Here is a 25,965-nt window from a genome sequence, read left to right on the forward strand (position 1 = left end):
ATAAAATAAACAACAAGACATACAGCACACCTGAATTTAATATATCCGTGAATTGTCACAATTTCTCAGAATCAAAGGTGAAAGTAGAAACGGGTGGCCAAAAGATGTCATATTGTTAGTTATCACAGACAATTTTTAACAATAAATGTTCTGTACGGGACTTTAGGGGGAACGCTCCCGGACAGAACCTTAGTTTGGAAATTGTGCTTTTTAAAAATTTGAAAATACGTGTTCCTGATCACGTTTCAATAGATTAAATAACGTGACAGTGTCACGTCTTTCGTGAGACCGGGTTGTAAGTAAAATCATTGAGAAAGTGGTCCTCCTGCAACTTAATCACTTCCTGGAATCAAGTGGTTGCTATGACACCTTCCAATCAGGATTTCAACCCCTGCACAGCACTGAGACCGCCCTTATTAAAGTTGTAAACGACATCCTTCTTAACACAGACTCTGGCAAAACCTCAATACTAATGCTACTTGACCTCAGTGCTGCATTCCACACTGTAGACCATACAATACTTCTGGACAGGATAGAAAACTGGGTGGGCCTTTCAGGCACAGTCTTAAAGGTCCACTATGCAACTTTTTTAGCCAAAAATTACATTAATTATGCAGGTTGAGAGTTATTCTGATGGTTTTACAACCATTTCTGGGTCGTTTGGTGGGTGTGTCATTGCCCCAAGTCGCTTCTCCAAGGAAAAAGCGAATATGCAACTTGCTCTGTTCGGACCGACACAATCCGGATGTGACGCAGCGGAAGTATCCAATCGCGCCTCGAAAATGTAGTCAGATTGTAGTTTTGAAAATGCTTTACGGCACAGACACACCCCCAAACATGGCACCGGCTGTATATAAACAGCCAGTTGCGAGGCAATTGTTACAATCATCATGGATCCATCGACCGATAAGGGACCCAAGAGGCGACTGTCGGTGGAACAGAAGGAGAATAAGAAAAAGTTGGACCAGAGAAGAGACCAGACACGAGTGAACCTAGGGCGAGCTTTTGCGGAATGGCGTCAAGTAAGGGAATCCGAAGACTGCAAAACCGACGCCGACTTGGCTTTGTTGCTGATGAAATTGTAAGTAGCCTACCCTTTGGTGAACTTCGTCTTTGTAATGTGGTTTGATAGTCTGTTGAACAAATGTGTTTGCGCAACCGTTTTATCGTGAGCCCTGTAAATGTAAATGTAAATGGACTGCATTTATATAGCGCTTTATTTAACCATTGGCCACCCAAAGCGCTTTACAATATTGCCTCACATTCACCATTCACGCACACATTCACACACCGACGGCGGAGTCAGCCATGCAAGGCGACAGCCAGCGCGTCGGGAGCTAACAGTCAGGGTTAGGTGCCTTGCTCAAGGACACCTCGACACTCAGCTAGGAGGAGCCGGGGATCGAACCAACAACCTTCAGGTTACCAGCCAACCCACTCTACCTCCTGCACGAAGCGCGCGCGCATGTGTACACGCATGCATTTGCTACTACTGTGTTACTACTGTGCTAGGCTTACTGTAGCAAGTCCTATCCATTTAATAATTCATACCATAATCAAAAGAAAAAACATTTATTCTTCAACCACATCTATAATAAGCATGTACTAAAGACTCATACCTTAACTTCAGTTTTGTATTTTCAGTCTATACAGACTACACAAGAAACAGATTAACATTGAAGAATTTATTTTGTGCAAAATAAAATTTTCTTAACTCTTTAAGGACTGGAACGCATTTTTGTAACCCTTATTTTAGTGCTTTAACCTTCTCAGGCCTGAATGGGTTAATGGAACAGTAGTATTGCGTTTCTTAATAGAACAGTAGTAGTGCAAACATTTGGTCTCTTAGGCCTAACAAAAGTATAAAAACACATGCAAAATTGATCACAAACTGTAAGCACTTAAATTAACTGTAAACAAAAACAGTGCAAAAAATATCACAAATTTATCACGCTGATTGTCACAGCGTGTCAAAGTGGTTGAGAACCACTGTTATACATGCATGAGCTGTTTGAGGTGTGTAAAAGTTGTAAAGACAGTATGCAATATTTGTTTATATTATTAATTATATTATATTTACTTGCATTACACAATATGATACATAACACAATATGATATGATACTTGCATTACACAATATGATTCAGTCTTATTAAAAAGAAAATAGCACAGTGTATCAGTGTTGATACTTAATTATATTGAACATTTAGCAGCATGAATCGACAACACAAAGTGTGAATAAAGGTGTGATTTGGAAAATAGTCTGAAATGTAAAGTATACATTATTTGGATCTGTGCAGAGCTAAAATGTTGCTATCCCCTTTATTTAGCCTTAAATGTCAAATGTTCAAATCATATAGATTATACTTCTACTTGACCTCATTTCAGACCATTTCCATTTTACAAAGCCATACAGTAGTGAGTCTTCTTCTGCTCACACAGGTGCTCACTGTTCCCACACTAGTATCCACTCGTCTAGGCTACTACTAGCATACAACAAACATGCTTAGTTATTTGACATACCATGTTAGCCTCCAGAGTTGCTTGTCGGACAAGGAACTGTGTCAGAGCTCCCTGACTTCTCCTCTGGGTCTCGTTCTTCTTGTGTGCTTCATGTTGTTTTACGTCTGTCAGACAACCGTGGCTAACCAAAAATTGACGTTTGCATACTGTACAGTTCGGCTTGAACTCATCTTCTCGAACTCTGTCTGTCTATCCATTTAAAAGTCACTTTCCCACTCTTCTGTATTTTGCTTTTCTTTTTCCTTTTTTTCGTTTTGGCGTGGGGAGCCATTGTTGTTGGTGTTTTTAGTTGAATGAAGCCGGGCGAGCCCGCTTCAGGCAGCAGCAGAGCCAATCACTGTGAAGAATGTGTGCTAGCAACCACACAAATCTGCTGCCATTGGTCTGTACTCATGACAGCCAATTCCGCTTTTTACGGGACGGTTGACAAGTCTAGCCACAGCACAGTCAGTGACGGAAGAGAAGAATCGCTCTCATTCTTTCACAACCCGAAATACGGGACAAAGTGCGTCCCGTATCAGTCCATTACGGAACACGTCTTTTAGTTTCCAAATAAGGGACGATTCCGTTTTTTACGGGAAGGTTGGCAAGTCTAGCCCTGTATGTGTTTAGCTTGGTTTCTTGAGTGCTAGCTCGCTAGCTAGTGGGGGTTTAGCGTAGCAGTCACTTGCTACCAAACATGTTTTGTTTGCGTTCTGAATCCAGGTTATCGCTGTGTTTTTAGATATCTAGATCGGCCTTCGAATGTCGCCTGTATCATGCGATATGTCTGGCTGAACATAATAGCACTGATGCAGTGCCCTGACCTCTTCTAGTTAGCACATATTCGTCGGGAACAGAACTGTAACCGCGAACTTCCAGCCTTCTATCTTTACCCATGTTATGTCTTGTGTTTGTAAAAAAACTGCTTTTCTTTTGTCTTTTTCTTTTTGTTACAAGCGATGGCAAACTGGATCTACCCCCAGCAAGAAGCGCCCAAGATCACCACAACCACTAGTGTCAAGCGTCACAGAGGACTCTGACCTGTAAGTTCCTGTTATATCTATACGATTTTGTACACCCGGCCTTCATTCGAATGAATTGTAATGAATAAATTCAGATTCATGGACGAGCGTGTTTTCCACACAGCGAAACACAGTTAGCCAATCGAGATCTTGGTGTGCAGCCACTTGAGGAAGAGGGAACAATTGGTGTTTTGGATACAAGGTAAGTGCATGCCAGGGTAGCCTGCCTGTCTTTATAAATAATGGTGTATTTTTATCCACATTTAGATATTCATTCTTTGCAAGGATGTAAATTAGAAATGGTAGATTTCAATCAATGGATTATAAATGGTTTAATATTGGGTGGCTGGTAGATTAAATCCAAGTGGCTAGTAAATCTTCATGTATTAAAATGTTCATTTCCACACATGATTCATTGTAGCATGAAGTCCCTGGGCAGTGGTGAGTGTGACTCTGTAAGTTGTTAGAATTTTACTAAACTAATGTAAAGAGAACTTTATTATGGTTTATGAGCTTTGGGCTAAATAATGAATCTCTCTCATCCTTTGACACCAGGTACAAACGGTCTTACAACAAGAAGTCCAAGAACTGGATGGTCAGCACAATGAAGGAAAAAAAAAAGAGTACACCTATATGTGTGAGATACAGACAGCCATCCTGTGCCGTAGGATAACAAGTGGAACAGGCCTGCCCCGAACAGTGACAATGAGGGCTGGTGACCCAAGATGGCTCGGCCTGCTTGCCCCTGTTCAGCCACCGCCCACATCCGGGCTTGTGAGGGTGCAAGTAGCACGAGGAAACCTGATTCCAGAAAACCCACAAGAGGATGCCACCCAATAGCCACGCCACTTACGCCTTGCTCTTTTTTTCAACAACAAAAATAAATATTTTTCTAAACAAAAGTGTCTTTCATTGAAAAAATCTAACAAACTAAATATACAATTTTAGGTAACACTTTACAATAAGGTACGCAAAAACGTGGGTAGTTACTGAGGAACGAATGAGTAACGAATGATGAACGACCAGGGGGCCCTGACAGGGCCCTAACAGGGCCCTAAGTGAGTTACTCAGTAACTACTGAGGAGTTACTGGTAAACAGACTAGGGGATACTAATGATTACTGAATTAGCAAACTGACCAATTGATTATGAAAGCAACTGAATTTTCCTGGGATTTCACAATTAGTTATTAAATTAACTGGACACAGACGGGATGATTGTCATATTTTAATAAAGATATTCACAATACATACACACAGTACATACATTAATATTCACATTCAAGGTTTATTATGTGGCATTAGTAATGCTGATGGCTTAAAAGCAATTGTCCACCGCTGCAGGGCACGCTTTAAACCTGCCGCCCTTAGTTTCAAGCGCTGTCGAGGGATGGCTTGGGTCCCACACTGGATCGACTGGTGGAGCTGGATCTGACTGATGATGAGTTGTTACTCATTCGCGAACCATTGGTTCACCAGTAGTTAAGCTTTTTGAACCATTCGTTCACCAGTAGTTAAGCTTTTTCAACCATTCGTTTACCAGTAGTGAAGCTTTTTGTGTACCTTCATGTAAAGTGATGCATCATACTGAGTTGTTACTCTTTCGCGAACGATTCGTTCACCAGTAGTTCAGCTTTTTCAACCATTCGTTTACCAGTAGCGAAGCTTTTTTAATCATTCGTTTACCAGTAGTGAAGCTTTTTGGGTACCTTCATGTAAAGTAATGCATCATACTGAGTTGTTACTCTTTCGCAAACCATTCGTTCACCAGTAGTTAAGCTTTTTCAACCATTCGTTTACCAGTAGCGAAGCTTTTTGAATCATTCGTTTACCAGTAGTGAAGCTTTTTGTGTACTTTCATGTAAAGTAATGCATCATACTGAGTTGTTACTCTTTCGCGAACCATTCGTTCACCAGTAGTTAAGCTTTTTCAACCATTCGTTTACCAGTAGCGAAGCTTTTTTAATCATTCGTTTACCAGTAGTGAAGAATTTTGTGTACCTTCATGTAAAGTAATGCATCATACTGAGTTGTTACTCTTTCGCGAACCATTCGTTCACCAGTAGTTAAGCTTTTTACAACCATTCGTTTGCCAGTAGCGAAGCTTTTTGAATCATTCGTTTACCAGTAGTGAAGCTTTTTGTGTACCTTCATGTAAAGTAATGCATCATACTGAGTTGTTACTCTTTCGCGAACCATTCGTTCACCAGTAGTTAAGCTTTTTCAACCATTCGTTTACCAGTAGCGAAGCTTTTTTAATCATTCGTTTACCAGTAGTGAAGCACGTTAGGGTTAGTTATAAAACGCCAAACCTCTGTTTATGACAATGAGGGATCTACAGCCACTTTAGTTAAACATTTATAACATAATAATAACAAGCTAATACAGAAAATATTAACAATTTAAAACACAAACAGAAACAGAAAAAGGCATTTTAAAATGGAACAAAAATAAAGGCTGCACTTTTAACAAGGCATTTCTCAAGAACAATGAACACTGAAAAAACCGAACAAGAAAAAGAGCTGTCTACATCAACAAAACTCAATGAAATGTTATTGATGGTGTTCGTGGCGAATGTCATGCAGCAATCTGCCAAGGGGACCGTCTTTGTGGTCATTCGCCAACCAATGAGTCCACTCGATAAATGAGGGACTTCTCTTTAGTGTCCTCTCTGTGCGGTTTCCCCGCAGTCTCCACACCTTGGATTTGTAGGCTGACCAAGCCCGCTCAATGTTTTGGGTATGGACTCCTGTGACTGGGTTGACGAATGACTGCTGTGGTTTACAGAAAAATGTACATAGCCACTCTGTGCCAGTGCAATCATGTAGACCCGCCACCTGTCCGTGAGAACTGTGGTCCCTTGACGGACGTATTTTTTGACCAGCGGAATTAAGTAGCGCCTTGACCTTTTCGTCACCAGCCTGAGGATGGGTCTTCTCCTTCTTCCTTTGATTCCCAGCATTCCGAGAAGTTGCCTCAAGAAGACTGCAAATCAGACGCCGACTCGGCCGTGTTGCTTTTGAAATTGGAAGTACCCTTGGGTGGCCTTTGTCTTCGTGGTATTCTTGATGTTGATAGTCTCTGTACAAATGTGTTTGCTCAACCATTTTGTTGTGAGCCCTGTAAAAATTGTTTTCTCAACCGTTTTGTTGTGAGCCCTGTATGTTTCTAGTTTGCTTGGTTGCAACCATATAAACACCTTTGCTTCCATGGGTGTTTTGCTGTTCGTCTGTCTCGTCCCCCAGATACAGACTGAATCCCCGAATCCAGGTTCTTGTTTATTTAGATTATTATGTTGGCCAAACCTCTTACACTGATTGTTCTGTTCAACCTAAGATAAAACAATTATAATCTAGGATATAAATTCTCCCCGTCAACTATAAAAAAGGATGGATGTATGTTTATTGCAATACAAATACACCCTTTTAAAAATGTATAACCTTGCCTACACTTTATGAACATCTACTTCGGACATGGCTCCACGCATTCGCCGGCTTCTTTGAAAACAAATGCACATGGCTCGCGTAGAAGTGCATGGGGAAGGGTCGTCAACGAGTTGTTACGACACTGTTGTGAAATATCTACTACGAAGCTGTAGGGGGCGCTGTGTAGAGAAATGTGCGTGCCAAAACCAAGAAAACACCGAAGAAATGCCCGAAGTTGCATAGTGGGCCTTTAACTGAGCTCTCGCTGATGCCGGGCCTAAACAACATTTATTTCACTACGACTCCTTTCAGCTGCCCACCCCTCCTACTCCTGCAAAAATAATAATTAATAAAACGGCTAATTATGAGTATATAAATGATTATTATGAGCCTTTGATTGATATCCAGACATTTCTTGCGGAGACACATTCCTGTTCCCCACTTGTATTGGACTGAACGGGAGATATCTCTAGTCTACTTCTGGGCCCCTTGAATCGAGGGACCCGTCCACAGCCCGCTTAAACAGCTGCAATACCAGGCGGTATCACACGATTTCATGCTCATGCGCACAAACGTTATTAATCTATTGAATCCTGTCGCAGATTACGATTGTCAGACTTTTTTATTGCTACACAGAATGATATGTAAACCAATGCATTCTGAATGGGAGCGTTCTCCGACAATTGACGTGCTTTACAAAACAAAGCGAGAGAGAGAAAGAGAGAAAGGGAGGGACAGAGAGAGAGAGAGAGAGAGAGAGAGAGAGAGAGAGAGAGAGAGAGAGAGAGCGAGAGAGAGATTGAAGCTTCAGAAGGGGTGAGCGCAGATAGTACAGTGCACCCTCTAGTTATATATCTGTATATATTATTATCTAGTTATATATATGTCAACATTTCTAATTTGTAAGCAGACCTCCTCAAAAACGACGTTTATTTTCGGAGAACGCTCCCATTCAGAATGCATTGGTTTACATTTCGTTGTGTGCAGCACTAAAAAAGTCGGACAATCGGGATCTGGGACACGATGCGCACAGATTAACGTTTGTGCACATGAGCACGAAATCGCGTGTTACCGGGTTGCATAGTGATATAAATTGTGATATAAATTGTAGTCCATACCGTACAGCCCTACTGCACACCTTACCTATAAATGTATTTCATCCAGCTGAATAGGGACAATTTGCTCCCCTCAAACAGTGACCCGCACCTCACTGACTTCCTCGTCGTTTTCCCTCTGTGTTTATTACGTCGGCACTGCCTACAGAAGACAACACATTTCTTCATGATAAATACATATCTTAATTAATGTTACTGAACTTGAATTTATAGCATGACATATCAGTAAACAAAGGAAGTCATCGATTAAAACCGTACCAAAAGAAGAATACTTACCACTGCAGTCCGTCAACATTTGCGTTTTCCTTCAGTTTCATCCTCTTTTTGCAGAGTTTGCATTTTCTTTTGGCTTGAAGTAACTTCTTCTTTTGGAGCCATTTTATCAATTTTAATTTATTTTTTAAAGTCTGTCTTCCCTCAATAAGACTGAGTACTTTGGCGTGCAGGGTCATGATAACTTTGCATCAAACCGTCTTGCTGTCTTGCACATGCGCAGTTCTTGCACGTGTCTCACTAAGAAGAACTTGGCAATGGAGGCTCAGAGGAAGAGCAAGCGTAAAAGGCAGCCTGCAAGAGAACTTGGACGCGTGGAGAAAGCCATGGCAGAATCTAAGTACATGCTTTAAAGTTATTTCATTATTAATTGAGAGTGTAATAATTCGGTCACATTGCTTAGCTTCCTAAAATGAGCTAATTTGACATCGTACCACGTCTGATCTATCACGTATTTTTTGGCCTTGCTAGCTAACCTTGTCACTAACCAATGGATTGCTAGCTGGCTAGATAGCCGACGTTGCAAGCAGATAAATTATCTATCAAACACGAAAAATTAACTCTTAACTGGTCAAAAGACCGACGGTTCAACCATTTATCTAATGTTAAATTAGGCGATATGCCACGAAAATGTGGTCCAAGCTTTGAAATTGGACTTGTAAAGTTATTCTCTTAGCCACAATATTCTGTTAGACATGTTACCACATGTCTTTGAATCGTTTTTGGAGTTGTTTTTAACTACTAGAAAACTCGAAGGCTGTTAATAGCACTGTTATAGTGCTATTACGGTAATACTTTTCTCCGTTTTCTTTTCTTTTCATTAATAGTGTTCATTAACTATGTTCCATAGTTCCAGTATGTGTAATGTTAACAACTGAATCTCTGAAACATGTCTTATACACAATGGGCTTGTGGAACCATGACAAATGAGTTGATGAAGATTTTTCTCTAATCAAAATGACATATGATCATACATATTATTATTACATATTATAACATTAAAGACAATGGATAATGTCATTGCCCAAAGTGAATAAAACTCTTATTTCTTAACTATATTATTAACTGTATATATTTTAAGGTATCCATACAATTTTCAAATGAACCAAAACATCACTCTGTATGCATTCATCAAGATCTTTCATAACGTTTTGAGCCCCTTACACCAACCATGCTTTCTGTTCTCCAAAATGTTAATGCCATCAGATTCGAGTCAGCTGGAAAGATCTGAACAGCACAGTAGCCAAACTGCGGCAGAGGTAGCAGGTAATTGCTTTTATTTTATTTTAAATGTTAAGCATACTTAAAATATATACTTGGATTCAATTGACTCTGAAATGTATAAAAGTATAAAATATAATTGCTCAATGGACATGTAGTTGAGATTATACTTAGATCATTAACACATCATGCACTTGACAGGGTTCCTCCAACTATGGAGAAAATAAATCACACCATGGTGCCTTGTGATCTCATTTTGATAAGTTATGTGACAATACTAACTTTCATTTAACACTTTGTTGGGACATTGCCTATGTTTGTGATGTGTAAACATATAGTGGATTAAAGAGTTCCAGAGCAGAAAGAGAAGCCCCCAGTTATCTCCAATGTTGGGGGATTTTTCCTCTGCACTTTACCACACCTGCATTGCTGGTAGAGGTCAGGTTAGCCAAACAGTGGTGTAGCAGACAGGCAGGTTTTTTTTTGGTCTAACATGCTGCTGCTAAAGTGTGACCACAACTGGAGCTCAATTTGACATATTTGACCTAAAACCATTACATATATTGAGTATACTTTTGCCAACACTATTACTAATTGCCTTTTCTTTCTCCTCTTGAAGCTGTAGTGTGCTGCAGTGATGGGTCTGACTTTGAGTCAGACACAGTACACCAGCCTACTAAAAGTGTAGCAGCTCAAGGTAAGGTTGTGTTGTCACATTGCATTACATTTACATTTTATGTCCTGCTGTCACTGTTTTTGATTATGTGCTATTAATGACGAGAGAAACCAGAATGTTATTAGTTGATGTCTTTGTCATTACAGGTTCTTCAGTAGCTCCAACAGCTATTTCATCTTTGAAGCGCAGCAAACAAGAAAACGTTGTCTGGAAGCTAAAGCTGGAGAATGCAAAAGAAAAAATTAAGTCCTTGGCGAATGAAGGGTACTTCTTAAGGAACCAACTGTCTGAGGGTAATCGATAATGAAAAATGATTTAAATAAACAGTATTAGGATTTATTGGCATCTGATGGTTTTAAGGCAAAAAAACACACAACAACCCCTACAGATTTTCTCATCTACAATTGCTTGCAGAGTCCACATGTCTTTGCTGAAGTAAACAATTGCATCACGAGTAACAGTCATTTGGCATCAAAACATTTCAATAACCACACCATATAAGACAGGCACCACCAAATGGCGGGCCTGGGCCGGACCCAGACGCCACACCATCCTTCAGTCCCGATCAAAAACCCTGAGAGGACAGGCTACTGCCTACTTCTCTCACTGAACAAGAAGAGACAGTGGAGGGGTGGGATTGAGGAGGAAAAACGTTAAATGTGTTCAGGTTGTTTATTGGGGGCCAAGCATTGAATTTGTATCCCTTCTTATTTAACCCTAACCCTCTTTTTTTATTCAACTAGAACTGTATGTTGAAAAGTAATGAAATTCGGTACACTGGTAGACGGTTGTGCAAGGAGGCCATGGCGTGAATTTCATGTTGATTGGCCAAAAGGTAGCACTTTAGCTAACAGGAGGAGGCAGTATATGATGCCAAAGGTGTGCTGCAGAGACCTCATTGTTTACTGTACATTGTATGGCCTGAACAGCCAGGAACTCGCAGATCTTTTCATCCATTATTATTAATTATACACTTTGATACATTTGGGTATAATGTAAAATACTTTTAAGTTTCACTTTTGACTTGTGATGGCAGCTAACAAGTGATGGTCACAGCTAAGGGCTGCATGGCAGTTTATGTCTTGCAGCCTCTATTTTCATTAAGGTGGAAGCATCTGATTGTTTGTCTTTTCTATGCAATCCCAAAAATCTAATCACTCTACCCTAAAGTGGGGGAGCCCAGGTGTACATTTAAGAATAAGTATAACGCTAGAATGATTGGGAGTGAGTGATAATTTCACAACCCTATTGGTAACACTAGTAACGTGCTTATCGTCTTGCTTGTTTCAGCTTTGGCGCTTGCAAATAAAGAGGACCAAGTGACAGCAGCTCCTTGCACGAAAAGAGTATTGAAAAATCCTCTTCATCTTCCTCCTCCACCTCCTCCTCATCCTCCTCCGACAGTTCTTCCTCATCATCTTCTTCAGAAAGAGGGAAGAAGAAGAAGAAGAAGAAGAGGAACAACAGCAACAACAAAAAAGACAGCAAGAAAAAAAAAGGGAAGAAAGGAAACAAAAAGAACACCAAGATAGGAAAGAGAGGTACGTTGGCAACCAGGGGATAAGGTGGGGTACATCTGTGGTGTACTACAGTTATCACCTTTGAAATGCCTAACCCAGTCTTTGTTCCAACTTCCAACAAATATTACTGACCACTGTATAAAAAGGAAAAGCCTGCCTACAAATGCTATGTTCTGGATCAATCAGCTGGTTGATCAGCTGGTCCCAAGTCTGCTTATAATATCAAAGCCACGTCTGAACATGGCTTTCAAATAACACTTAACGATATAATTGACTTATTCTACCACTTATCTAAACTATACAGTGCTTCCACTTTACTCTCTAGTTGTGCTCATTTGATTTATAATAACCTACTGTTAAGAGTACAGATAATACTACTCGAATAAACACTACACTCACAGTACTCTTGATACTACTGGAAATTTAATAATAATTATTATTATACCTCTGTACACTATATAACACTAATACAAGAATAGTATTATTACTAGTAAACCCCTGACCAACTGCACCATCATCCTGACAAAATACTACTGTTAATTACAGTTAACACGTTTATAATTTTCTTTGTTTCAGTCCTCACCCCAGAAGAGTCCATGGATCGCTACAGGCACGTCTTTGTAGCAGTGAAAAAGGGCATGACAAAAACTGAGGCATACCTCAAAGTCGGGGTTGACCGAAAAACGTTGGCAGCAACGGCCGCCATTTCGGAGCTACATGCTGTTGACAAAGACCTGTATGACCAGCTGAGGGCATCAATGCCCAAGGGAGAGACACTTTATCTTTTTTCGGCAAAATGTAATCTAGAAATACTTGGCAGGAACCTTCAGGATAAGGTGAATGAAAAAAAAAAGCAACGGGGAACTTTTGCAAATTGGACACCGGGCATAGTAAAGAAGAGCTCAGGTTTTTGTTTTGTTTTTAGGGTGCCTTTTTTTTGTTCCATTTTAAAATGCCCTTTTTTTTGATTGATTTGTTCAGTAACATCGAGAAATGCCTTGTTAAAAGTGCAGCCTTTATTTTTGTTCCATTTTAAAATGCCTTTTTTTGTGTTTTAAATTGTTAATATTTTCTGTATTACCCCGTTATTATGTTATTATTATGTTATAAATGTTTAACTAAAGTGGCTGTAGATCCCTCATTGTCATCAACAGTGGTTTGGCGTTTTATAACTAACCCTAAAGTGCTTCACTACTGGTAAACGAATGATTCAAAAAGCTTCACTACTGGTAAACGAATGGTTGAAAAAGCTTAACTACTGGTGAACGAATGGTTCGCGAAAGAGTAACAACTCAGCATGATGCAATACTTTACATGAAGGTACACAAAAAGCTTCACTACTGGTAAACAAATGATTAAAAAAGCTTCGCTACTGGTAAACGAATGGTTGAAAAAGCTTAACTACTGGTGAACGAATGGTTTGCGAAAGAGTAACAACTCAGTATGATGCATTACTTTACATGAAGGTACACAAAGTGCTTCACTACTGGTAAAAGAATGATTCAAAAAGCTTCGCTACTGGTAAACGATTGGTTGAAAAAAGCTTAACTACTGGGCCCCGTTTCCCGATATCGATGGATCTTCGCTCGTAAGATGGTTCGAAAGATGGATCTTTCGAACCATCGATAATTTCTTTGGAGCGTTTCCCGAAACTCCTCTTAACGTGAACCCGCATTCGCTGCACTGACGACGATCGTAGGATTGTACCTGTCCACTGACATGGTGCTGAAACGGGCTATGACGCAGGGGGAGATGCAGGAATGTCGGAGGAAAATGGGGTTAAAAAGGGTTAAAATATCTCCCCATCAAGGCCAACCACAGAGTAGCCTACGAAAAGAATAGATTGCAATAATATGAATGCTAAAGATATTAAAACACAATCGATTAAGCCTAGGCCGACATATATATCAGTCCTAATCCTGAGCGCACGATCGGGAGGTGGAAGTTGCGCTTTAGATGCCTTCACAAGTCCAGCGGAGGGCTCCAGTTTTCGCCGCCCAGGTCATGCGCTGTGATATGTGTGACAGCTATGTTGCACAAAATTGCAGCCAAGGCTGGGGTAGCTTTGGTTGAACCGGAGGACATTGAGGACGATGACGACGAGGAAGATCGGTGTGAGGACGGCCTCCCTCATAACTACGCGGCTGGTTTTCATGCACGTCGAAGAGTGATTGAGACTTTTTTTTAACCCCCTCCACCCTCCCACATGTCACTAAACATTCCAGTCAACGTGACCAATCCCCACCATATCCCAGCCTTATGCCTGCTCCTTTGCATTTTTTTTTAAATATTTGTATAATTAATATATATCTATTTTTTTTTATAATTTTTTTTTTTTTTACATTATTTTATGCTACGTTTTATGAGTAGCCGATGTCAGTCTGCACAAATCACCCCCACTTTCTCTCACACATTTTAAGTGCCCTGCCTGCTCAAACATTTCCTGGACTGTTTCTCAAACTAAGAACATAATGGCCCACATTAGGCTCAGACGCACGTGATACACCATTACCAATGTGTTATAATAAAACGCATCCAATACTAGGAATGTCCGCTGGTTACACCACTGAGGCTATAGTAGGCTAACGAGGCTCTTAGCGTCCTACGAGTACCCTGGAGCACTCGTTAGCTACTCGTGACTCATGAGCATTTTCAAGACGTTCGTTACCAAAGATGCTTTCGGGAAACGGTGTGAAAACTGTACGATGCTCGTACGACCCACTCTGCGATCCACTTAGGCTAAAGATGCTTTCGGGAAACGGGGCCCTGGTGAACGAATGGTTCGCGAAAGAGTAACAACTCAGTATGATGCATTACTTTACATGAAGGTACACAAAAAGCTTCACTACTGGTAAACGAATGATTCAAAAAGCTTCGCTGCTGGTAAACGAATGGTTGAAAAAGCTTAACAACTGGTGAACGAATGGTTCGCGAAAGAGTAACAACTCAGTATGATGCATTACTTTAAATGAAGGTACACAAAAAGCTTCACTACTGGTGAACGAATGATTCAAAAAGCTTCACTACTGGTAAACGAATGGTTGAAAAAGCTTAACTACTGGTTAACGAATGGTTCGCGAAAGAGTAACAACTCAGTATGATGCATTACTTTACATGAAGGTACACAAAAAGCTTCACTACTGGTAAACGAATGATTAAAAAAGCTTCGCTACTGGTAAACGAATGGTTGAAAAAGCTTAACTACTGGTGAACGAATGGTTCGCGAAAGAGTAACAACTCAGAATGATGCATTACTTTACATGAAGGTACACAAAAAGCTTCACTACTGGTAAACGAATGATTCAAAAAGCTTCGCTACTGGTAAACGAATGGTTGAAAAAGCTTAACTACTGGTGAACGAATGGTTCAAAAAGCTTAACTACTGGTGAACCAATGGTTCGCGAATGAGTAACAACTCATCAGTCAGATCCAGCTCCACCAGTCGATCCAGTGTGGGACCCAAGCCATCCCTCGACAGCGCTTGAAACCAAGGGCGGCAGGTTTAAAGCGTGCCCTGCAGCGGTGGACAATTGCTTTTAAGCCTTCAGCATTACTAATAACACATAATAACCTTTAATGTGAATATTAATGTATGTACTGTGTGTATGTATTGTGAATATCTTTATTAAAATATGACAATCATCCCGTCTGTGTCCTGTTAATTTAATTACTAATTGTGAAATCCCAGGAAAATTCAGTTGCTTTCATAATCAATTGGTCAGTTTGCTAATTCACAGAATGATTAATTAATACATTATCCCCTAGTCTGTTTACCAGTAACTCCTCAGTAGTTACTGAGTAACTCACTTAGGGCCCTGTTAGGGCCCTGTCAGGGCCCCCTGGTCGTTCATCATTCGTTACTCATTCATTCCTCAGTAACTACCCACGTTTTTGCGTACCTTATTGTAAAGTGTTACCAACAAGGGTATTAGGTTAGTTTTTTGGCTCCAGATGTAAATTCATTTACTTTGTAAAGTAACATTCAGGTGTCTAAAACTTCAGTCGTATAAAAAAGGGGGAAACATTTTAAAACTATACACAAAGAATTTTATTCAAATATTTACAATAGCTACACATCCATTCGTCTCACTCTGAAGCCTGTGTACTGGCCCCTGGAGTCAGGAAAAGTGTCCCTTACTTTCCAGACACAGCAGCTGGGTATGGCCACCCTTCTGCCCACTCCGAGGCGGCCATGCTGCCACAGGACAAACTGTATGCAGCATGACGAAACTGTCTCTGCTCCACTCCTGGCTCTTGGCTGTCCTCAAGAGCAAATACGTCGTTCCACGCCGTGCTCGCCAGCAGCAACACCCCCTCATCCAAGACATAAAATCCCATATATGCCATGTTGCTGATGCAATTTAGTGGCCATTGGCGACAGCATACTTTCTCCAGGTCTGTATCCATCTCCCTGCAGTGTCTACTGGTACACCAGTGGGGGAGAGCTCCGTCGGGTTCAGGGTGCAGGGGTTCCTCCATCAGTGACAAGACATCGAACAACATGCCTGGAGACCTGTTCAGGATTTTTTCCAAAATCGTGTCCTAATCGTTTCGTTTTTCCTTCAAGAAAAAAAGTACAACCGCTTATATTACATCACTGGGGTAGGCCTAAAATCAAATTCATGTGATATCTTGTTGGGTTGTGAACATTGTAATTGTAAACATTGCGGTTGTATACAAACCCTTGTCTCTGCTGTGCGGCGCCTCTGCAGATCTTCAAGTCTTCTTTGAGTGTCAGTATCAAGGTCCCTTGACACCTTCCCTCCTCGTTAGGTTCTACCCCCCCGTGGAGATCGGTGCTTCCTCCTCAAGCCTATCGGCAAAGGAGTAAAGTCGGACAACGCGGTAGAAGTTGAGGTCCGCAAAAGCATACAATGATCTGATGTAAATAATATAAGCATACCATTTTTGATAGAATAAATTGCAACATAGATTACTACACCTTCTTGAAAAGATACATAAATGTAGACTACGGTTGCTGTGCAAATTGTTCATGCTATCGTCATGTATTATGTTGACCGACACTGTAAGTAGGCCTGACACTGATCGTTCAGAAAATATACAACAAATTAAATCTAGGATAAAACATCTCCCCGTCAACTAAACAAAAACGATGGGTTTTTATTTAGTGTAACACAACACAAGAATACACTACTTCAATATCAAAGACATTGTCTACTCTTCATGAATAGATATGTCACACCCCGCCTCGGGTGAAGGTAATGTAACCTTCTTACACCAGACTTTCAAACCCAAAGGATGGCAAGGCACACAGTTGCAAATAGGTTTTTAACATTTATTCCCCCAAAGTGTCAAATAAGTGCCAAACAGACAAATATCTGAAAAAAGTCAAATAAAAACTGCTTGCTGTCAAGTAGTTAGTGGAGTTTTCCCGGGCTTTCCACTGAAAAGGTCTGGGAACTCCTCACACACCTGCAAGAGTTCAAGGGCTGGTTGTGCAGGCAAGTGACTCACGTCAGGTTGCCGTTATGTAGTAAGCATGGCTAGATCTGCATCCTCTTCAGCATCTTCCATTTCCACTTCCCGTGCCAGCATCACCTTTTCCACTCGTAACTCCTTGTTCCGAGCAAGTCCTCGACTGTCCCGGACGTCAGTTCCATCCACAGATCCTTTCCTCTCCCTCCATTCCTTTAGAACAGTGGTTTTCAAACTGTGGGGCGCGCCCCCCCTGGGGGGGGGCGCGCCCCACAGTTTGAAACCCTCACTGAAGTTCGTAGGTTGACGATACCAACCCCCCCCCCCGTCAACAATCGCCCCCCCCGTCCTCAGTGCTCCGGGAGCTCCCACTGGACAAATTAAGCACTGAACATAACTAAATCAATTTTCAACCGTTTATCTTCATGCAAACCATTTAACAAATCTACACACTTGTATCTTCAAGAATATCTAAACAGAATTTCGATATCATTTAAAATTTCTTCAGAATCATTGTTTTAGTTTCATACCGCTTCGTTTTCAGCTGTTTTCAATGAAGACGTCTGCCCATTCTGATACACCTACTTCTAGACATCGTAACTCATTCCTTTTTCAACCGTTTACCATCATTCAAACGATTAAACAAATCTACACACTTGTATCTTCAATACTATCTGAACGGAATTTTGATAGGATTTATACTTTTTTCAGAATCACAGTTTTAGTTTCAAACCAGCATCGTTTTCAGTTGCTTATAATAATTTAGGTCACCATAGCAACGCCGGTAAACAAACCCCGCCGAATCTCTGGACTGAAAAAGCAGATCTGATTCGACTCAGAAAATTCCGAGTCGGGGACCCTGAATGAATCTGTGTAAACTGGCAATTTACACAGATTAAGATTTTTGAAATGTATTTAAAAATGAAAGTTGCTAAATTGTGTTAAGAAATGTGTTTGAATACGTAGAAAGATGTTTTAATGTTTCAGAAATATGTTTAAAATGTTTACAAAATATGTTTAAAATGTTTACAAAATATGTTTAAAAAATATGTTTCAAATGTTTAAAAAATATGTTTCAAATGTTTTAAAATTATGATCAGAGATTTTTAAAATGTGTAAAATAATTAAAATAACTTTCAAAACACAGGTATTTAGAAAAAAAAAAATTGTGGGGGGGGGGCTCAGCTGAACATTTTTCTCTGAGGGGGGGCTCACTCTCTCACACTTTGAAAACCCCTGCTTTAGAAGGTTGATGTGGTACACCTGGGATGCCTTTCCTTTGTCCGGATGAGAGATCTCATAAGTGACGGGTCCAACTTGTCTGGCAACGGAGTAAGGACCTTGCCATTGGGCTAGCAACTTATTGCTGGAGGTTGGAAGCAAGAGCATGACCTTTTGACCTTGCTGTAGCACCCTGTGTCGTGCTTTTTGGTCATACCAGGTCTTCTGCTTCAGCTGGGCCTTTCCAAGATTTAGTTTTGCCTCAGCTCTGTATTGTTCTAGCCGGTCTCGCATCTGCAGCACATAAGAAAGCACACCCTGTGGTGCAGGTGGTATGGACTCCCAGGATTTCTTCAAGAGATCCAAAGGACCTTGAACAGGGAACCCATACAGAATTCCGAAGGGCGAGAAGCCGGTAGAGGCTTGAGATACCTCTCGATAAGCAAAGAGAACAAAGGGAAGCCATTTATCCCAGTCTCGACCGGTGTCGTCTACGAACTTCTGTAGCATGGACTTCAATGTTTGGTTAAATCTTTCCACCAAACCATCAGTTTGTGGGTGATAGGGGGTGGTGCGAATGCCAGTAATGCCAAGTTGTTAGTGAAGCTGCTTCATAAGATTGGAAGTGAAGTTTGTGCCTTGGTCCGTAATTATCTCATCTGGAATTCCAACTCGTGAGAAGAACTGGACTAGTGAACTGATGAGTTTGGGCGTCTTGATACTCCTCAGTAGGAAGGCCTCTGGAAAACTGGTTGCGTAGTCACTGAGGACAAGGATATATTCATGGCCTGCACTGCTCTTTTCCAGTGGTCCGACGATATCCATTGCAATCCTCCGGAAAGGAACATCAATGAATCAATGAGAGGAAGAGGTAGTAGTGGAGCTGTCTCAGGCCGTCTCGGAGAAGTCTTCTGGCACTGCGGACAAGTTTGACAGTGCTCAACGACATCTTTGACCATTAAAAGGCCAAGAGAAGCGAGCTTTGACTCGAGCCAGTCTTGTCTTGCCCAAGATGACCAGCCCAGGGTATGGAATGAGCCAGATGGAGTACAAGAGGCCGAATACAAGTTGGAACAACCAAGCGATTCTCCGGCTGACCTGCTGTATACAGGACTCCATCCTCCAGGAGGTACTTCTCACTCTGGTCTGGCTGCAAGGTGACGTTAGCATCTTTCATCTTCGCCAGTAGGGAAGCCAGTGAGGCATCGGCTCTTTGTAGCTCTGATGTTTTCAGGTACCTGCCACTTTTCATCAGGTTTCAAGTTAGAGAGATTGCCTAACAGTGGAGCACCTTGGATCTTCTCCAGGCGGCGCTGGCGTTTGCCTCTTCAGGGGGCTCTTCTGTCCACCCTGGCATAAAGAAGGGTCCAAGTCAGGAAGAGGATCAAGCCCTGGCTTGGCTGTCTGGGAACGGGTAAGTACTGGATAAGCCTCTCGAAAGGCTGGGGTTGAATTGGACTTCACCCGCTCCTGGCGTGCCTGATGCACAAGGTCATGGAGAATGGGTAAGTCTCTGCCCAAGATCATGTCATGGGGCATGTTTTCAAGAACCCCCACACGGAGCAAGAAAGCCTGGTCTTCAATGACGACGGTCACATCAGTCACTGGACATCTTCTTTGATCACCATGGACACACTGTATGGCTGTGGCAAGACGATAGTCAAGATTGCCAAGCAAGACAAAGGAATGTTTAAGCAGTGTCATAGAGCTACCTGTGTCAAGTAGTGCTTGCACTTGATGACCGTTAACACGAGCTGGGATCATGATAGGCTCAGTGTCAGGTTCAAGCTCAGGTTCAGGATCTGGTGCTAGGAACGGGGCCACAACTGAAGCTGGGTGCGATGGATGTGGCACATGACAGAAGCTGGACAGTTTGGGCCCTTTCAAAGGACAGACTGAGGCCCAATGCCCTCGCTGTTGACAGTGGTAGCAGATGAGATCCTTCACTGGACCCGGTCTCGAGAATTCTTTCATCTCCCCAAAGGTGCCTGGAACACTCACGGGACCACTGGCCCTGTGCTCACCTCCTTTGTGAGACATGTCAGCTGCCGCTTGGGCTGCTACTCGGGTATTCTGTTGCCTTGGCATTCTGAGAGCTTTGCGAGCATTCAAGTACTGGCCTGCAAACTTAGCCGCAGTAAGTCCATCTTCTGGCTTGTGTTCCTTGACCCAGGTCTTCATTTCGTTCGGAAGCATGCGCAGCATTGGCTCAAGAATGACAAGCTTGGCGATGTCATCTTTGAACCGCTGCTCTGGCTTGATCCATCTTCTGTAGAGTCCTTTGAGTCTGTTATAAGTCTCCTTGGGAGATTCACCAGGGGGAATGTAGGTTGACCGGAACTCAGGAGAGATGTAACATTTTGCAAGGAGTGCTTCTTTAAGGCTAGCGTAGACGTTGGAATCGTCTTCCTCCATCACGGAGCAGGCATCCAGGGCTTTACCCGTCAAGAGAGGAATGAGCCGAGAAGCCCATTCAGACGGAGGCCAGCCCCAGGTGCGAGTGATCCACTCAAAGCGCACAAGAAAGTTCTCAATGTCCTCCCTCTTGGAAAGGAAGCATCTTTGGACCTGGAGGCAGAGGTGTGTTGGAAGAATCCCTGGCCGGAGACGGAGGAGGATTTGGTGTTGAAGCTTGGGATCTGGGCGTGGCTGTGGTCGTCTGCACACAAAGACTACCATCAGAAGGAAGGTTAAGAGGAGGGTTAGCATTTTGGCCCTCTCCGTGTGCTGTGACCTTGCTGTGGTGGAGAGGCTTGCGTGCTTCTATGATCCTGAGAGCTATGCTGGAGGGAGCCAACGGCTCCTGGCAGGTTCAATCATACCAGACTGGTCTTGGGTGAGGAGTGAGACAAAAGGCAGCACCTGGTCCTCCAGGTTGGGGGTTGGGCGTGGCGCTAACAACGCCACCCTGTAAAAAAAAACCTATTGTTACAGAAACTAAAATGAGAAATCCTATTGACATCAGGCCCATTGTAGACCCCAGCCACCCAAACTCTTTGGGTGGCAGTATGACCACTTCTGATGAAAGCCGAAAGGAAGTCAGGAGTGCGAAAGAGGGCCTACTAGGATCTAAAAACAAGATCCGCATTGGAGCATGGAACGTCCGAACCATGTTTGAGACCACCAAGACAGCACAAGTCCTCAGTGAGATGAAAAGGTACCGCCTGGATATCCTGGGGATAAGTGAGAGTCACTGGACCGGCTCTGGTCGTCAAGTCCTGCATGATGGGTCTGCCATCCTCCATTCTGGCCACGAGAACACCCACACACATGGTGTAGCCATCTTAATCTCCAAGGAGAAGGCCAAAACCTTGCTGGAGTGGGAACCAGTAAGTAAAAGGCTGATCAGAGTATGCCTCAACTCAAAGTACTGTAAACTCACCATCTTACAGTGCTATGCACCAACCAACGAGGCTGAGGAGGAGGTCAAAGAAGACTGGAATGCAAATGGCGGTTTCAAAGGTACCCCAACACGATGCTCTTCTCCTAACTGGTGAGATGAATGCCAAAGTGGGAACTGACAATTCCAACAACGAGAGGGCAATGGGAAGGCATGGATGTGGCGAAAGGAACAACAATGGTGAACGCCTTGTTGATTTCTGCATGAACAACAACCTGGTGATCGGCGGTACCATCTTCCCCCACAAGAACATCCATAAGCTCACATGGCAGTCACCTGATGGTAGGACCATCAACCAAATCATCATTAATGGTAAATGGCGCAGGTCACTACAAGATGTTAGAGCTTACCGGGGTGCAGATGCCTATAGCGACCACCACCTAATCGCTGCCACCATTAAACTCAAGTTGAAGAAGTCAATCCCAAAAAGCCACCGGCAGAAGAAACTGGACATTGCAAAACTCCAGTATCCAAAGAAAAACAAAGAGTTTGTGTTGGAACTCAGAAACCGCTTCAGCACGCCAGAGGCTTCCTCTGAAATGGAAGCAGAACCCACCATAAACACCATAAACAGCAAATGGAATACTATTAAGACCATATACTCCGAAACAGCGCAAAAGGTCCTGGGCTTCAAACAGAAAGGGGCGAAAGAATGGATATCAGCTAATACTTGGCAGACAGTTGAAGAGAGGAAGCAGTTGAAGGCAAAGATGCTGAACACTAAGTCCCAACGACTCCTCGAGAAAACCAAGATGTCCTATAAAAACAAGGACAGAGGTGAAGAGGAGTGCTAGGAGAGACAAAAGGGTCTTTGTTGAACACCTGGCAAGTGAAGCCAACAAAGCTGCAGCCTATGGAAACCTGGGCACAGTGTACAAAATCACAAAGCGACTCTGTGGGAAATGTACAAACCAAACTACGCATGTTTGGGATAAAAATGGCAACATCTGTACATCAGAGAGTGAACAAGCAGCCAGATGGGTTCAACATTTCCAGGAAGTACTCAACCTCCCCGAGCCAGAACAACCAGCCAACATCACAACAACAGAGGATGCCGTGGAAATCAACACCAAACCTCCTGACTCTGCGGAGGTTAAAGCTGCCATCCAAACCCTGAAGAGTGGCAAGGCATGTGGCATAGATACTATTCATGCTGAGATGCTCAAGGTCGACATTCCAACATCAACACGAGTGCTGACAGACCTATTCAAAAACATTTGGAACAGCGACACCATCCCTGAAGACTGGTCTAAAGGTATTATTGTCAAAATTCCCAAAAAAAGGCAACACTAAGAACTGCGACAACTGGCGTGGAATCACCCTTCTATCTGTTCCAAGCAAGGTGTTCTGCAGAGTCCTTCTTAACCGGATGGAGACAGCCATTGACATCAGGATTAGACAGGAGCAAGCAGGCTTCAGGAAGGGAAGAGGATGTATGGACCAGATCTTTGTTCTGCGTTACATCATAGAACAGTGCTTGGAATGGAACACACCCCTCTTCATCGACTTCATGGACTTCAGGAAGGCTTTTGACAGTGTCCACCGAAACACCCTCTGGAAGATACTGCACTCCTATGGAATACCATCTAAGATCATCTCAATCATAAAAACATTCTATGAACATTTTGAGTGTAGTGTCATCATGGGAAATGACCTTTCTGAGTGGTTTTCCGTGCAGTCCGGAGTGAGAAAGGGGTGCATCATCTCCCCTATCCTCTTCCTGGTCGCCATAGACTGGATCACAACCAACACCACAGCAGACAGACCCAGAGGCATCCAGTGGACTCTGTTCTCCCAGCTGGAAGATCTTGACTTCGCTGATGATCTTGCTCTCCTATCAACTAACCAGTACAACATACAGACTAAAACTGATAGGCTGAACAACTTTGCCAGACAACTTGGGCTCAGTATCAACACTTCCAAAACACAAGTGACGTGTGTCAACTCCATCCCCACAGCACCCATCCTTGTTAATGAGGAAGCACTTGAGTTTGTGGAAGATTTTACCTATCTAGGCAGTCTAATCAGCAAGGACAGCGGGGCATCAAAAGACATCAAAGCAAGGCTGGGAAAGGCTCAGGGTGCCTTCTCCCAACTCCGTCACATCTGGAGAACAAATCAATACAGCATTAAAACAAAAATGCTCCTATTCAACAGCAATGTAAAGTCTGTTCTGCTGTACGGTTCAGAGAGCTGGCGTGTTTGATAAAACAGACATGAGGAGAATGGAAGTGTTCCATAATGGATGCCTCCGACGAATATGCCAAATCTTTTGGCCTAATAAGATCTCCAACAATGACCTGTACAAAAAAATGGGAAGCTGGAGCATCACCAAGGAGATTACGCACAGACACCTGAGATGGCTGGGACATGTGTTGAGGATGGAGCCGGACCGCATCTCAAAGGTCGCCTTAAGATGGACACCACCAGGCAAAAGAAAACCTGGGAGGCCAAAAACCACCTGGCGCAGAACTGTGACACAAGAGCTGGAACAGATGAACCTGTCATGGGGAGAGGCCCAACATGCTGCCAGGGACCGAGTGAAATGGAGGGTGCTCATTGAAGCCTTATGTCCCATAGGGGACGAAGAGTAGTAGTAGTTAGCATTTTGGCTAACAGGTGAGGCGGTTATGTTAGGCACTGTAATGGCAGTTTTTAACTGCTGAATTTCACGGACCAATGCATCCTCCCTACGTTGCTGGCCAATCAAAAAGTTTTTGAACATGTCTACCAGTGTAGGTTCACCTGACATTGTTGTTGGCCTCGGTGGCTCATCAGACCACCCATCCTCTCTAGTCCCCTTTTTGTCCCGCCTAGGCCTAGCCCCCAAGTTCTCATAGCCTTGAACATCTTCTTCAGACTCCTCGGTGTTCCATCCAAATCCTTCACGAACCTCAACAACGGCCGCCGCCCCTTCCAGCTCCATCGCCATGTCCCTCGGATTGGCCACCTCTTCAGCCTCCTCTGTACTTGCTAGCACTGACACTTGGGGTCGTAACCCACTTCTCGCCCTGCCTCTGCCAGGCTTGTTAAAACCTCTGCGGCCTGCCATCCCACCACTGCCACCAATTGTCACACCCCGCCTCGGGTGAAGGTAATGTAACCTTCTTACACCAGACTTTCAAACCCAAAGGATTTCAAGGCACACAGTTGCAAATAGGTTTTTAACATTTATTCCCCCAAAGTGTCAAATAAGTGCCAAACATACAGAGGAGGCCAACCTCCAAATATCTGAAAATAGTAAAATAAAAACATTCAAAACCAATTCCAAAATCAAATAATTCAATCAATTCAAATATTCAATGATCAAATATTTTCTATAATAAATCAAGCATATTCAAAATCAAATACCGGTACTTCAAATAATCAATGTCAATAATTCACATAATCCATTAGCAAAATAAATGCAAATCAAACTCAATCACTGAGTGCATGTAAGCATAATTTGCAACATAATGTAATAATCACCTCAGTAGATATTTTGCATCTCTTGGAGACCTGAGCACCCTGCTCAACACAGACAACGTCTTCCGGCAAAAGCATACAGCAGACTGTCAGAAGGACAGCAGCTCACCCCTTTTTATACCCCATGGCCCCTCCCACTAGACAGGCTCAATCAACAGGGGGATTATAATACTGTGGCACTTTGCAACTCAACCATGAATAAACTTATCAAATATACAGCATGCATGTTAAAGTTCATATCATCTTTTAGATCATTGATTTTCACTAGTGCATTTAGGCTTGTCGCTCATTAATGTCCAATGTCAATGATTGAAGAATTCAGAGTCCTCCTTTGACACAAGGGAAAATGGTTTTGCCCAATTTGGGCAAATCAGTGACAGCAGGTGTTTCCTGACACCATATTTAAACCCCTCAGCCCCACCCTGACTCTTTTAGTCTGCAGTACCAAGCCATGGTGAGAGGGAGAGATTGTTTGTGTTTGTTACTTTTTGAATAAAGAGCTTGTATGTACATTGTATGCTGGAAGGTTTGCTGTTCATGCACTACCCATCAATGCGCGCTATTGATGGGCGGTTAAACAGTCAGGGACAGTGGTCAAACTGTCACAAGATAGAATACACACGTACCTCAGACATCCTTCAGACGCTTTACCGGCTCCTTTGAAAACAAGAGCACACGGTAGAAGTGGG

At 42.7% G+C, this 25,965-nt stretch overlaps 1 protein-coding gene across 1 annotated transcript; it reads left to right on the plus strand.

Moving 5' to 3' along the window:
• The first annotated feature begins 890 nt into the window (after positions 1 to 890).
• On the plus strand, positions 891 to 16,084 carry LOC115559741 (corepressor interacting with RBPJ 1-like). Its single transcript, XM_030378800.1, has 4 exons — positions 891 to 1,022; positions 11,580 to 11,775; positions 12,331 to 12,490; positions 16,024 to 16,084. Exons 1-4 carry the CDS (start codon positions 891 to 893, stop codon positions 16,082 to 16,084), a joined length of 549 nt encoding a protein of 182 aa, XP_030234660.1.
• The last annotated feature ends 9,881 nt before the right edge of the window (positions 16,085 to 25,965 follow it).

The sequence above is a fragment of the Gadus morhua genome, chromosome 15 (genome assembly GCF_902167405.1).
Source record: "Gadus morhua chromosome 15, gadMor3.0, whole genome shotgun sequence".
Lineage (NCBI taxonomy): Eukaryota > Metazoa > Chordata > Actinopteri > Gadiformes > Gadidae > Gadus > Gadus morhua.

Bases quoted from the DNA above. Each gene is read 5' to 3' on its own strand.
- LOC115559741 (XM_030378800.1), top strand. From the start codon at position 891: ATGGATCCATCGACCGATAAGGGACCCAAGAGGCGACTGTCGGTGGAA. The intron at 11,776-12,330 runs GTACGTTGGCAA...TCTTTGTTTCAG, and splicing joins CACCAAGATAGGAAAGAGAG to TCCTCACCCCAGAAGAGTCC. The intron at 12,491-16,023 runs GTATGACCAGCT...GCTGTCCTCAAG, and splicing joins CATGCTGTTGACAAAGACCT to AGCAAATACGTCGTTCCACG.